Source organism: Pyrgilauda ruficollis, unplaced genomic scaffold (assembly GCF_017590135.1).
Source record: "Pyrgilauda ruficollis isolate IOZ18807 unplaced genomic scaffold, ASM1759013v1 scaffold7, whole genome shotgun sequence".
NCBI lineage: Eukaryota > Metazoa > Chordata > Aves > Passeriformes > Passeridae > Pyrgilauda > Pyrgilauda ruficollis.
This window is the reverse complement of record NW_024528821.1, coordinates 10,512,689-10,528,555: the sequence shown is the minus strand read 5'-3', so window position 1 is coordinate 10,528,555 and position 15,867 is coordinate 10,512,689. Positions and strand designations below refer to the sequence as shown.

The window sequence follows — 15,867 nt, the reverse complement described above, 5'->3', positions numbered from 1 at the left end:
CTTTCCCCAGAGAGTTTAATTGTCTGAGGAAAGCAGAGCCTGTCAGCAGGAGGCAGTAAGTGCACAAGGGCAGAGGCTCATGAGTGCACAAGGAGGTTGCTGTTCAGGTGGGATTGATGTGTTCACTGCACTTACTGGATAATAGATGGTGTCCACATACTATACAATGGTATCCACACATCAGTTTTGGCTTGGTTCATCTGCCCTGACAATTATTTACTCTCTCTATCAGATATGTGTATCAATATCTGATCTAGGTATCTAGAATCCTTGTTTTAACCAGTGATAAGGAAGAGCTTATAACTCATCTGATGCTGTGATACTGCTTTTGTGTCTTAGGATGAGATTGAGCCCATTCAACTTTAAATACAACTCTTTGGAGTTGGAACATCTAGTGGAATTTTCTTAAAACATCCATTAGAGTTTTCTCTATAATGGTCTACTATGTAAGAAAGAAAATTTCTAAGGCAAAATGCTTTCTTTGGCAAACTAGAACTTAGTAAAATAGTAAGGTGCTGGGAACACAAACCCCTCTTTTGTTTCCAGATCAAAAGAAGGGCTGGTGTGCTGGTGTGCCCAGAATCTGGTCTGTTTTCCCAGTTAATCTAAGCTTCAGTTGGGAAGACAATAATCTAGATACCCTTTACAGCTGTTGGAAACATGAGGGTGATTCATCCTGTCACCCAGAATGAGAAGACTTTTTTCCCTGGAGACGCCTGTCACTCACTCTCCACTGAGTATTGATTATTGAGAGAACACAAGAAAACTGGATGCTTACTTTTTGACAGTTTAAGTTAAATCACAGAAATCCTACTCAATAATTAGCATTTGCAATCACAAACTTTTTCTATTATTTTTTAGTATCTCTGTATTGTATTTACTATAGAAACATAAATGCTTCTAGATTGATTGGTTTTTGCTTCAAGTGCTCCTTGGCAATGAACTGTTTTGGCTTTTTTTTGTTCATGAGCTTGAAAATGTCATTATACCTATGAAGATTTTCAAACATTCTGCAATGATCTAGTAAGGATCTAGTTTACATGATCTAAGTAAAGATCATGTAAACTTTCATACCCCTTTTATCAAGTTAAGTTCTTCCTATTCATAGTCATCAACTGGAATTTTGTACTCCCTGTTTAAACTGATAAGTTTGGAAAATTATCAGAATGAGCCTTTCTTGAATTGTGATCTATTATCTTCTCTTAGCTGTTCATAAAATCTATTTTTAATCAATCTGCTACAAATGATGGGCCATTACATTGCTAACTGTGCACTATCTCATTAAAAATGTGAGTCCCACTAAGGTCTGTTTCCCCCTGATTTAATCTGTAACAATGTTAGGTAAAAGAGAACCAGGAGAATCCTGTGATTTCAGGGCTTATTTACGTTCTGCTTTCTGCAGTGATTATGTGTGTAATATTTGGTGCTCTATCTCCAGTGGTAATTGTTCATGCCTGATCTGAATAGCTATGTCAAGCATTCTTGCAGATCTTGTGCCAACTTTCCATTCCTGTGTGTCCAGCGTACAATGTCTTTTGTGCAACATCCCATGATATGCAGGAAATTCACTTCTCTGGTTTTCCTGGTTATTTTTTAATGCAATGTGTGAAAAGTCTGGCCATTGGCCATCCATGTGAATTTCTCTCATAAATGCTTGTTATATTCTGTCACATATGTTTCCCCTCCATTTCTCAAGCTGCATTACAGAAATGAGTAATGCTTGTCAGAGTGACCTGGCGTTCTTCTCTTGCCTCTCTGCAGGCCTTGTAGAGTGTAACTGCACAAATCACTGTCTCCTTATTTAATGAAGCAGAGGTAATGCCAGGAGGCAGCATCTTTCATTGGACATTGAACTTCTTAGCTACCTAAGTGAAGGAGCTGTTGAAAGGATTCCTTTGAGAAAAGTTGGCACTGCTCTCCCCCTGGAATTAATGTCTTCTGCATCCATAGTGACACTGGACTCCCTGGCACAAAGAGATGCAGTGTTTGTATCCTGTCTCCCTGGCACCAGACATCATGAGTCTTAAGTAGTTTTCAGACATATGTTATGAAGCATCTTCTGCTTCCATCAGTCGTTCACCAGCTTCTACCACAGATTCCCTGCTAACCTTTCCTTTTTTAAATGTATTCTTTCTAGCATTGGCAAAATCCAGACCTTGTTTCCTATACAGATCTAGATATTTCTTCTTTTTGCAGCTCTGAGAAGTATTTTACCATCTGAACTGTATTCTTCTTATCACAATACATATGTAACCAAAAACCTAGGGTCACAGGAACTGAGACTCTTTTTACACAATAGTGAGACTCAAAGGACATCACATGCTTCTGAGCTTGATCTCCTTCCTTCCACCTCAGGATGCTTCAGACATCAGGGATTTGTAGTCAGGGAGAGAATTCACCATCATTCTCAGATCTGGATCAGCTCTTGACCTAGAGTGGACTTCAGAGCTTCTGCCTCCTGTCATGGAAATAAATTTCATGTACAAGTTCTTTGAGCATCTAGCTGTGGCTGTCTTTTATGGCATTTCTATGGATAGTGCCTTTAAAGCTGGAACATTTATTATAGATTGTATAATTTCTACATTCAACAATTATAAATCAAAGTATTTAGAGTCTAATTAAAGATCAAATATGTAAACCTAAGAAAAGCTTACATCAGAAGCAAAAGTTCATAATTGCAGGATTCAGAAAAGGTTTCCACATTCCACTTGCTGGTTTGATTTCTCAGCAGATAAGGCTGCATGCTGATGTATGAATCAGCCATCTGGCTCCAGTGTTTTCTAAGTTTGCTGCCCCAACTAAACACACTGCCTTCCAAGAACATTCAGTATTGGTAACATGTTCAAGTTTAAGCTCCTTTGGTACTATGGTTTTTCTTTATCAAATTCAAACCACTTTTCTGATGTACTTTTGTTCCTCTTTAGATAAAGAAATGCCTGGTGTCACCTATGTACATAGCTGGTCTAAAGATGTACCAGATGAGGTATCTCACAACAGTGGGCTGAGAACATCACCTAAAAATGAGTGAGGCTCTGTCTGCATGGTAGACTGCAGCATGGCCCACTAATACCTAAATCTTTGAACTATCTATTTTAGATCATGGGACAGTGCAGAACTCACTGCACTGCAAGACTCACTGAAGAAGCAGAAAAAATGTGCCTGCCATGAGCTCAGTGCTACCTTCAGCCAGTAACTGAGCTAGTCCAGGTGACAGCCTGCACTCTGTAGTGTAGACAAAGACTCAGCATTGCAAGGTGCAGGGCATGTACAGCACCTGTTGACCTAACAGACATTTTGTAAGTAGATACAGAACATGTACAGCACATCTTGCACTGAATTACAACCGAAATCTTCAACCCTGGCTGTTGGAATACTCTGGTGGTGTGATTTTTCCATTGCAGAATGCACATACATTGAACCATTTGGTGAAGAAGCTTTGGGTTCTACCCACCTCACACACCAGAGCTCCCAGGCTCTCAGTTATAGTCTTCTTACCCTTCCATTCATGAACATTTTTGGGATGGAGGAAGAGATACTGTGCCCAGCTCTTCCATTCTCTATGCAACCCTTCTTGCTACCACCTAACCCTTCTCATATCAGCAAGTGAGTCCTACCAGTGGGTAGTTGTCAGACAGTTAAAATTAATTTTTATTTGGAATAAATTTGGTTTAGAAATACAATGGTATAGGCATTCCAGGGAGATGTCTAACTTTTTCTTATTGATATGTGCTTAGATAATTTTATTTGGTTTGTGGTTTGCCTTTGTCATTATCTTCACAAGGAATGTTTGCTGTCACAGCCAGATTGAGGTTATTGCTTGTTTCCATTCTGCTTTTTTGACCATAAAATTTTTTAAAAATCTATCTGTATGTCAGCATCCAGAATGTATGTGAAAAAATATATATCTTCCCACATGGATGACAGAACTTCAGTTCTTTGGACTGACATGATAGGATAGGATAAGCTGCTCAGAATTTTTCCAAGATAACTTTCAAGACCTTCAAAGAGACTTCAGAGAGGATTCAGAATGCACCAAAGCTTCATTTAATTTGTTTCCTCAGTGGCAGAGAGATTGGTGGATTCATATAATATTTTAACTTGAGAGCAGGAATTAAACTAGAGCAATGTAGAAAGTGTTTTATGAGCCCTTTAGAGTTGCTGGGCAATTGATAGGCAATTTTTTATGCAACTATAAAAGAAAACACAGGAAATTAAGCTGCAGAAAATATATTAAAATGATGTGAAGAGTTTGACTTTAGCCTTAGAAAACTAAAACACAAGCAACAGACTTTTGAATGTTTAAACTGAAACTACATCTTTGTCTTGAATCTGGATAGAAGTTCATAGTGTCTAGATAAGGTGCTACTAGTTCCTTCAAGCAATGAATTTCATACACTTTCTACAGTCTGACCATATTAAAGACTAGCTGTGGTGATTAACTCCGAATTACCCTGGAGTTTTTAGAGCTTAACCTGGTCCTTAAAGTTATTTTAATGTAAAGCATTTTGTGGCTTAATATCGTTGACACCTGCATCTCCAAGAGGCATATATGGATTTTATTTAAAGCTGGTGTTTGCAGTTTTTGGATAGTGAACAACTTTTCCATCCACATTTATTATCAGCCTCTGCCACTACTTGAAAGACAAGATCATTGCACAGCTTTGGCTGTTTTTTAAAAGAACCTGAACACATAATTTTAATTTGTCATGTTACAAATTTACAAAACAGATTTGTAATAATTTGGATTGTGATGTATGACTGAGGGGAAAAGCTAAATGCACATGGACTGAGGCTTGATCCACTTTCTACTGTAGTCAATCAACAGATTTCTATTAACTTTGATTGGTTTTGGACTCAGTCTTCTATGAGAACAGATGCAGTTACTGACTATGATATAGTCCTTCTCTCTAGAAATAGTAAGGAATATGGTAGAAATATGAGACAGAAGATGAAAGGGGAAACTGCCTTTTTGCTGTGCCACACAGAGTAGGTGTTTGGGCCAGGCTCCAAATCTATTTAGTTCAATGGACTTCAGATCAGACCTTGAGGTGACACGTTTGTGTAGAGTGGAAACAAAAGCAGAGGGAAGAAATTAGGCAAAAGAATTTTTAGTACAAAAGAAATCCATTTGGTCTCATATGCTGTGCTGCAATTCCCCAAGGACCTCCAGCCACAAAGATTGTTTAAAATAATCCTAGCTGACCCCTAGAAGCTAACCCTGCACTGAAACACTGTAACAGGTTTTCTCTGTCTGAAGTTCCTGTATTTTCATGAGATGATCAATCAGGACTTAGTTCTGGTGATGAAGTAGCTCTAGAATATTTGTATTTGACCCTATTTGATGTGACAGTGGTAAAAAAATTTTTACCACTGTAAAAAAGTCTCCTCTCAGCAGTTAGTGGTTTTGACCTTGAAACAGTCAATTTGCAATAGCAGTTTATTGCCCCGTGTGCTGCTGGCTCTCTGGGCTCAGTTTAGATATCCAGCCCTGAAGCTGCACTAGGGGCAAGTCTGGAATATGTAGAACTGAGTTAAAGGTGCTGACAGGTTTCCTGCCTTTCCAAGGCAAAGGTATGCAGGAGGCTTTTATAGATACTCAGGAAAGTTTGGTAGATAGGAAAATTTCTGGAAAAAATGGAGCATATTTTATCCCAGGTCACCATGAAACTTGTGTTCCACAATGTCCCTCACTGCCTGTATGACAGAGATTCCCTATCTAGTCTCTTTTTATTTAGCACCTCTGCATTTGGCCCCTCTCACCAAGCAGCCCCAGCACAGCACCTCATACCCAAGTGGCCAAAACATGGTCATGGAACATTTCTTGCACTGAAGGTCTTTTTGGAAACCACAGGGCAGAATGAGGAAATCCCTGTTTCCAGCCATCTGCTTCTTTGCACTGGCCTTTCTGGTACAAATGGGTCAGCAGATAAACATTAATTGTATCTCTGAGTACAAAGCAAACCTACTGTTCTTACTGTACCTTAGTTTCACTGGAACTGCAGGAAAATAGGCAAGTGCTCTGTGTTACATAAAGTACTACTATTTCTGCATGAAATGCACTGCATAAACACAGAAGAATATAATTTATGTGATATTTTTTCCATATACACATAAGGATCTTTTTAAAAATAATATTTTAAAAATACAGTTTGGTTTGCACACATAACATCAAGGTTAGTTCAATCAACAGAGTTTCCCCAGATTTATTCAACATAACTATGATTAAAATGTCACTGTCACTCTCCTAGCAAGCTGCATAATCTCTACAGGATGCTTCCCTCACCTCTTTTAAGTCTTAGGCTGCTCTGTTTTGAATTTGTAAGGATCAGATTATAAACACATATTTATTCCTCTATTCCAAATATGTCTCATACTGAATAGCTGTTCCTTATATACAAAAACCATATTCTGTTGTCTTGTGTTTAGGAGAGGGAACAGCCCAACATAGAGGATTTTTGCCTGGAGGCAGGCTTCTTTATCTTTTACTTGGAATGTTACTAGCACTTAGATTTCTCCAGGACTGGGAAGAGCTTTGGCTGAAGAAGTCAAAGGATTCATTTCCGCTTTTTCAGAGCTCTGATTCCTTAGGTGGAAAAAGGCTAATTCAGACACTGTTCATCTGAGCAGCTCAACAACTGTTCACATCTTTACATGCTTATCTAGCTGTCAAAGTGGGTGTTCCAGCAACCAGAAGAGGTACATAGCATTTTAAAAGCTGGAGAGAGGACTTTAGCCCTGATCCCCTCACAAAGTGAATTTTGAAGTCCTTCGATTTACTCTTTGTTTTCCTCTTGTACATCAGAATGGCAGAGGATCCAAGCATGGTTCAACTGTTTGCAATCAAAAATAACTAGACAAGTAAATTCATAGAAACATAGAATGGTTGGGTTAGAAGGAACCTTAAAGGTCTTCCAACCCCCTGCCATGGGCAGGGACACCTTCCACTAGACCAGGCTGCACAAAGATCTGTCCAGCCTGACCTTGAACAGTCCCAGGGATGGGGCAGCCACAGCTTCTCTGGGCAACCTGTGCCAGGGCTTTATCACCCCCACAGTAATTAATTTCTTCCTAAGATCTAATCGAAACCAACTCTCTTTCCATTTGCCATTCAGATTCTGCACATAAATAAGTTATCCCATTACTGCTATTCCAGACTACTTCAGTATTTTGGGGCCTCCTAGAATTAATCTTTTGCAGGGGAGCATGAAGCCTATTTTGTCAGCCTTTAACACTGCTATGAAAACCACTAAGAGACTTAGCACACAAAAATCATCCTATATCTTTCTATGTGTACATTACCCTACAGAATAGTTTGTTTCTAGGGAAAAAACCCGGATTCCATGAAAGAGGAGAATTAACTATATTTTTTTAACAAAAAGACTTTTGGGTTTGTGCAAATCCTATCTGAGTCAAGAGTCTTCCAAAAGCAGATGTCAGGTAATGAAAGTACTGCCCACTTGTGTTGGGCAGTGTGTGTGCCTGAGCTGATTCAGGTTTCACAGAATTTTCAATATGCAAAATAGGAAGAAGTACTTTGATACTCAACTCCTGTTCCCCTCTGGCATTAGAAATGCTTGTGGTCTGCACATTTCCGAGAATTGTGTTTTATTTCATGATTTCTCTTTATGTGTGGCTTCTGAATGGGTAACCTACAATTCTTAGTCAAATTTTAAGTTACAAGGAAATTAATGGAGGCTTGCATGATGCTGTTACAACTTGAGGGGTACAGAAAGCAGCATGTGAGATCACTGGTCCGCTCATGTCCTGACAGTTTCCTGCACCAGGATACAGCCCAGAGAGCTCTGGAGTCCCTCTTGAAACTAAACTGACGCTTCCAATTGTGTACATTAAGTAGCAGAACTCACTGGGAATACTAGGAAATGTGCAGAAGAGATGTCAGTGCAAACAGTTGTCCCAGAGTTACAGCAGAATCCAATTGCTTCTCTACTGAATATGGTTCCAAAACAATCCTCAGTCTCTTGGTCTGTACATGCTTATGCTCTGGGTTGATTCAGAAAACATGTTTCATAAAATCCTCTCTGTATTCAAATTCATAATCTATCATCTGTCTGCTTTTAAAAAAACCCAACAGACTATCTGCAAAACAGTTCCCAGTATGGTAAGTTTCTTAAGGCATTAGACCTTGTGATTAATTTCATATTGTTTAGCATTAGATTGTTTTTATAAGGGTGGTTAATAAAATAGACAAACTGTAAAACCCAAGCCAGGCTGGGCACCCAGCCTTTCTGCTAGACACTAAAAGCGTATCTTTTTCATTAAATGACACTAGGTGATTCTGAATGTTGCAGTTTAAAAATAGTTTCTAAGTCCGCAAGCCAAGAGTCTGTAGGATTTTTAAAAAAATGTTCTTTGCCAGATGTTCTGATACTAAAATAAGCAATAGTGAGAGTGTTAAGTACTAACACAAACAGACAGAATATTGTAGGAGCAAGCACCTCACAGAGATGCAACAAAAGCCCACAGACCTTGCTGAGGTGCTGTGCGGGGTCCCAGCAGACCCTGCTGAGGGTTGGGAGTGGCATGAGCTTTGCTTGTGCCTTCACTGGCCAATGAGTGCAGTCTCCATTTCAGGAGGACACTCACTTCAACCTGCCACTGGCTGCAGGTCAGTGCAGCTAAGCACAGTGACTGTCACAAAGCCCAGATGTCTCCTTGTCCCCAATGGCAAGGAGTGCCCAAAAGTAGCTGATTTTTTTGTCTTTCAGATGTCACATCATAAACACTTTACTGATTACCATGCCATGACTGATTCTAAGGTGGTTTTCCCAGTTTGTTAGGTAGTGTCCTAAATAGTAATTATACCTGTAATTCTTGTCTTTATCCAGAAGGATCCAAGTTCAGCACTTAATTGATTGTAGTAAGGCCTGGATCCTAAAGCCGTTCCTCAAATAAGTAATCTTCCATTTTCCAGAAGGTTAGATTCCTCATAGCTGGTTACTTCTTTTCACTCTGCACATAAATACTTCTGCAGAAATTACCAATGTTTTAAACATCAGGAACTGCCCATGGAATTTGTCTAAGCTATTCAAGGGATTAGTAGCAAATAACTGATGCTCTTCTGCTTTATATCCAAGTAAGGGTAAAGCATCTCAGGACCAAATTTTTATAACAATCCAGGAAGGAATAGAACTGTAAACATAAAAAATTGAAAGATGGTGTTTCCAAAACTGACTGTGATCCATGTGATACAGAATCTGTTTCTCCCAGAAGACTGGAAAGTCGGGTATGTGTACATTTTTGACTCTTCCCTCAAACCTTAGCCCTTGGACACCTCAAATATGGGCAGAGCATCAGGAACCCAGAGAGGCTTCCATGAAAAAATATGTGATTGGAGCAGATTCCATTGAACCAGAAAATTTCCATAAAATTTCTGTGGTTTATGAAATTCATATCTAACACTGTTTGGTCAGATTATCAGGAAAGCACTGGTGCTGCAGTTCACACTGAGGTAGCATCCCTTCATGGCAAAATTTTTGCCATACTGTTTCTTTGCATGCTCTGTCAAATGAAGCACAGTTCGTGAAATCTGTGAACTATACCTGTATGCACTTCCAGTTCATAGTTGACTTTCACATTAAGTTGTACTACAGGTCTTAGTTGATACAAATTCTGTTTTATAGATCAACAGTTCCTCACAGTACAAGCATCAATCTCAAAAAAGCAGCATTCAAGCACATATGTTGGCTGAATCCTGAAGGAAACCTTTCTATTGGCTTCATTGAGCCTGGGATTTACCCTGTATATATGGGACATCAGTGAAAAACAGCCCAGGCAGACAAAAGAAGCTGGACAGAATCCCATGTTTGGAAGAGAGGAATGTTTGAATATAAGTATTCAGGCATAGCCACTGTAGTCTCCAGTTGTTTTTTAAAAAATGAATTGTTTTGAATTAATCCATTTTTGATACAGTTGTATTCTGTTGTCTGTTTGTAAAATATGAAGGATTTCTTCAGCCAGATTTAACCTCTAAAGTTACTTACAGGATAAATTGAAATCCGTATCAGGTCATGTGAAGCCCAGGTTGTACATCTTGGCTCCTGCCATTACCTGATGCTAATGATGGTGATAAATCACTGCTATCCATATTGCAGACTCATGGTCTTATCTTGATCACATGAAAATTGTAGGCAAATATAAGCATGACCTCTCAACTTCTGTACAGAAGTCTGAGCCCTTACAGAATAAATGCCAACCACAGAAACAGAGATATTTCCTTTACAAGTGATGCTATAACATCTTTACCCTGTACATTGTATGTTGCTTCCACTGACACGCTAAGAATGCCAGGAAAAAACCCCTTAGATTGAACCCAGTTAATTAAAAGGATTCACACAGATGGTTTGCCTGGTACTTTACAGAAGCAGCTAATTAAAGCAATGTTAGTCAGCACCATTAAAATGCCAGATAAAGCTTTGGGAACAGTCCTGATTAGGAAGCAAGGTTTACAAATAGAGCTTTGAGCAATGCAGTATATTTGCAGTTAATTAATCTGCTTCTAACCTGTCTTTTCTAAGGCACAGAATAATGCATGCTGATATCAGTGTTAATGACAAAAATGTTCAAAGCTCAAATGTGGCACTTATTAAAACAATCCACAATTACTCTAATTTCACATTCTACAGGAGAATATGATATCATGGGGGAGTCTGAACTCCTCTAATGAGCCATGATTTAAAAAGCATTAGAAAAGAAACCAAGTCTGAGTTGAAGAAAATCAGTCACACACCAGCAAAGTTAGGCAGAGAGAGAAACTGCACCAGAGAGAAATTATATTTGGACACAAAAAATAAACAAATCTTCCTTGCAGCTCCAGGCAAATGCTGTGTTTGGAAAGGATCAGTTATACTCTTCAATATGCCATCTCCAATATATGACTGTATATATTTTTTTGCCATAACAAGTAATGTGGTCTTGATCTGAAGACTTTATAAGACCTGACTCTGTGCAATAATGAAATATGTCCAGTCACTTAATGTGCTAAAAGATGACCATATGGACAGGTCTGTGCATAGGACTTAAATCATGGTCTTATATCCTGTAATTGAAACTGACTTTTCTTACAATTATTTAATCAAATAAGACTTCAATTCCCTGAAAGGAGGTTGTAGTGAGGTGGATGTCAGTCTCATCTCCCAGGTAACAAGTGACAGGATGAGAGGAAATGGCCTCAAGTTGCATCAGGGCAGGTTTACATTAGCTATGTTTAGAATGTTTTGACAGACAGAGTTGTGAAGCATTGTAACAGACTGCCCAGGAAAGTGGTGGCATCCTCATCCCTGTTCAAAAAACATGTGGATATGGCACTTGAGGACATGGTTTAGTGGTGAACGTGGTGGTGGTGGTACTGAATTGAAAGTTGGACTTGACGGTCTTAATGGTCCTTTCCAACCTTAATGATCCTGTGATTCTCTGGTTTAAAATAGCCATAGAATTTCATCCCAAATTCCAGACAGGCAGTTGTACATGTGTTTTGGGCTGCATGTAATGATGTAGCTGCCACAGGCCCACCTCTGTGATCGATTAAAAGAAACATAGATGAAAACAACGACCTAGTGCAACTCTCTCTGCCATCATTTTCCAAGCAATAAAAGTTGCACTGTCCTCCTTCCTTATTTAGAAGCAACAGTTTAAGGGCATCTGGTGATTTCCTACAGAACTGAGAGATGTGGCATATACCAAGGTAAATCTGCAGTAAAATTTACTCTCTTCATCCAACACTCTGAAGAGTCACGGTGAGTCATTCAGGTATTGGTCTTAGCAAAATGTCAGATCACAAGCCACACACTGCTTTTGGACAGAATCCCACATGGGCACAACAATGTCCTGCAGAGGCTGTGTGAACAGGGCCTTGTCTCCAGTCAAGGACCATCTGTGTTATCCTTTCATTTCTCCTTCCATTTTAATTCCTTTCCAGTCTTCTGCACTTCCAGTTGCTCAAGGGGCGAGGAGATAACTAAAGGTTTGTCAGTCTTTCCTCCTGCTTTCCATGAGATGACTCTCAGAAAACCCAAGAAAGAGATTTAAGTTTTGGGAGGCATCACAGTCCTGAAAAGTGCCTCTTTATCCATGTTTTCCAATATTTGTGCATAAATAGTAGTGGGATTTGTCAATTGAATATTTTGCTGATGACTTTCAAAGAATGTCTTAATTAGAGCATACATCTTGCCATTCCAGACTGTGCATTACTAGCAAACCATACAGCAAGTGCCAAAAGCAATGCATTTCTGTGCCAAACACAAATGTTGTCAGGGCTCTGTACTCTTTATAAGATTTTGGAAAGGTGTCATTTGACACTCTTGATTGCTTTGAAAATGATGAATCCAGTGCTTCAACTGTGGAAGTGCAAATACCAAGTGTGTCAGGCAATGAAATGTCAGGCAAGGAACCCTGGCTAGCTGACTTCTGCCAGTCTCCTACAGACTGGGCTTTGCTGACCCCATACACTCTCAAATTCTGTAGTACGTGTGTGTTCCACAGGCAGATTTGACATTTGGCATTTAAACTATTAATATTTGATGGACCAATGTAATTAGTATATGCTTTTATGGAAAACTAAATGACTGTGTTTAATGGCAGTGTGTACCAGCAGAAAACTGCTTTTTCACTTGAGCTCACAGCTGAAAAAAGTACATTCCGTGGTGTCATGGTTTCACAGAAAAATATCTCCAGGTTTATCTGATAGGTAATGAAAGGGACTGTAGAAAAACCTGAATATTCAGGTTTCTTTTACGTGAAAGCCCAAACCCACTGACTGAAATTTCAGCTGCATTCCTAGAAATTTGCTGTGATTTGGGCTCCAGAAAACAAACACTCCGTTGTTACTTGCACAGAGCCCTTGTTTGAAATATCTTTTCCCATACTGAGATGCTAAATTCATGTGAATATAAATATGTAGTGCCAGGTTCACTGCCCAAGCCATGTCAAGTAACTTACATTTCATGGGTAAAGTGTACTCCCTTTGCACAGTTTATCAACTGCTAATAGCTAAACACTCTAGAGGATGTTTTAGCATAAGGTATGGATAGCTTTATGTCTTCGAAAAACATTTAACCCATGTGGTGCAGAACTCATTATGATACTGAGTTGAAGCAGGAGGGTTTTTTTAATTGACACTGCTATGTCGTGCACTTTGTCATATGGACTGAATTCTGCAAACAAAGTTCCCTCATCTGCACATCTGACATTAAAATGAGAGTGCATCAGTGCATGTCAGAGAAAAATCAACTTTTGGTTAGCTTTTGGCATCTGCCTTTGACAAGTTTTACCCATTTTGAAAAGAGCAGCAGCAGTGAATTGTGAAAGCCACTAGGAACAAATGCTTAGTACATAGCTCTCTCTTGGCAGTCCCATCATCATTACTGCTGCTCCTCTACCTAAAGGTTTGTGCCTGTGGATGGCAGGGAATCATCCATGCCCTGTGGCACAACTTGCTAACCTACAATTAAGTTCTCTCTGGGCTATAATACAAGAAATCATTAAAAAAAAAAAAAAAACAAACTATATCAGTACCCAATACTAAGAAGGGGGAAACTCTGCTAGAACAGTGCTATTGATAGTGGGATTCTGTGTGCATACAGTACCTAATGCCTTTTACATTAAAGCATGAAAGAGCCGTGTGCATGTAGCAAGTAGGCACATAACCACACCCCTCTGTCCTAATACCAAATGCTACAGAACAAGGGAAAACGCTGCAGCCTGAGACAGGGCCATTAGTGCTGGCATTGCAGTTGGTCATCAGCAGCCTAGGATGGACTGGGACAGTCACCTCAAAGTGTCCTTTACCAAAATTCAGCAAGATAGTAGCATATCACTTGTACTTTGCAGCATTACAGAACTTGTCCTTCCATAATAAAGAGAAATAAAGGAGAAGGGAAGTTTTTACTCCCCTGTATTTATGACATTGTGAATTTTCAAGAACATTTGCATGAAATGTTCCTTTCCCCTTGCTTCCAGAAGACTCCCTTTTCTCAGTAAGCAGCAAAATCACCGGGAAATCCTGTGAATACAATGGCACCACCTACCACCATGGAGAAATGTTTGTGGCTGAGGGGCTTTTCCAAAACAGGCAAGCAAACCAGTGTGCCCAGTGCAGCTGCTCAGTAAGTAACACGATTTGACAGATCCCTGCTCTGTCTATGCTCCAGTTCTCCCTTCTAGCAGATATGACACTGAAATATAAGCAATGCATAGCAAAGGCTGGGAATTGAGAATTAATGATGAAACTCATGAGAGTGCTCAGAGCTGGTGAGAGTGTGCAGTACCTGGTAAATAAATGCCAGATGACCTCTAAAACACAGTGCATAATGCATACCCTGCATCTGCTGTGACTGAGCTTACAGTGCAAAGGCAGCTGGTAAAATATTGCTGCTTAGCATATATAGAATATTTCCCTTCAACCTAACTGGAAAATATAGCACTAAACCAATGACTGATTTCATTTTGACAGAGCTGATAAGTAAAGAGCCCCAAGGCTGGGAGGGGACAGCATTGAGCTGGCACCGGGCCACAGAGCCATTCCTGAGATGTCACAATTCAAATCCAATATATTTGAGCAGTCAGCCAGTGACTCTTCAGAGCATGTCTGAACCAAAACATCCCTCACAATCCAACCAGCTCTTCAGTATCAACTACTGGCAGCTCTCTACTTCCTCTCATAAAATCATCATCATATTCTTCATGAACTAATAATTTCATAGGCCAAGTACTGAACAGACTGTTCTAATCTAATATTCTGCTTTTTGCATAGAGTGGCATTTATGTAAACACAGATTTAAGCATGTCCATTAAAAAAAGAATGTACAGTACCAGACAATCAACAACTCCTTCTAAATTCCCTTTTGTGTTTTACTGGCAGGAAGGAAATGTGTACTGCGGATTGAAGACTTGTCCCAAATTAACTTGCTCTTTCCCAGTTTCTGTTCCGGAGTCCTGCTGTCCAGTTTGCAGAGGTACGTTCAAGCCCAGTCACAGAAGGACAGGCGCTGAATTTACTCCTTCCCCTTTCAGAGCCTTGTCTGTCACCAGCACTGTCACTCAGGAAACTGTCTGCAAGTTTCCCATGTAATTACAATCCAATGCATGTTGGGAAATTACTCTGTGAGTGCCAGCAAGGTAACATTGCTACCTTTGTTTCCTAAATTGAAACAAGGTGAGAATGCTCTGATGATAAAGTTGCATCCCCCTAATGAGGTAAATCAAGGCTTCCAATGATGTACTGAAGTAGCTGCTATTACTCTGGGTAGAGAAGCTTTGTAATAAAAGATGAGCTTCTATCTGACAAGTTAGCAGACCTACTCAAGTTGTGCAAGACACTAGAATTTAAATTCAGAGGCAAGGGCAATTACTCCAAAATAAATTAGGTGTCAGGCAATACTCGGGTGACTTCAGTATTTTACTAGCAATTGCATTTTAGATCTTTTACCCACAGGACACTTGATTCTAGGGGCCTTCCCAGCCTCTCTGAATGTCTAAACCTAACTGCCTGTCTAAAAGCCCAAGATGTCTGAGAATTTCTAAATGTATTTTATCTCACTATTAGTATTACGGCACTTGAACCACCACTTCCAGGGTATCTAAGCATCTATGCAGATAAGCACGTAAAGGTACCTGTGCTTTTCAGAAGTGCCACTCAAAATATTGGTGATGCCAGGATGCTTTGAAAATCTCCCCTGTTTGCACGTTTGTGCTGCTTCATTCTTTTGATATTCTGCTTGTTTGAACTCAGTACTATTGCATGGTAAAAATAAGGAGCACTTTCTAGTTGGTTGTCTAATTTTCCCTATGGTGCAAGAGCTGTGAAACACAAACCAGCATAGTCCCACAGGCCCTGACCTGAGGAGCTGGCTG

General features: G+C 39.7%; 2 protein-coding genes across 2 annotated transcripts in view; one reads left to right on the top strand and one right to left on the bottom strand.

Moving 5' to 3' along the window:
* CHRDL1 (chordin like 1) overlaps positions 1-15,867 on the top strand; it is a 38,515-nt gene that overhangs the window by 10,145 nt on the left and 12,503 nt on the right. The window contains exons 5-6 of the mRNA XM_041485347.1: positions 13,975-14,120; positions 14,876-14,969. Of these exons, the coding sequence (XP_041341281.1) occupies positions 13,975-14,120; positions 14,876-14,969 (240 nt within the window). The remainder of the gene's footprint in view (positions 1-13,974; positions 14,121-14,875; positions 14,970-15,867) is intronic.
* Positions 1-15,867, bottom strand: part of LOC121363208 (serine/threonine-protein kinase PAK 3) — a 178,503-nt gene that overhangs the window by 157,221 nt on the left and 5,415 nt on the right. The gene's annotated exons all lie outside the window — the stretch shown is intronic.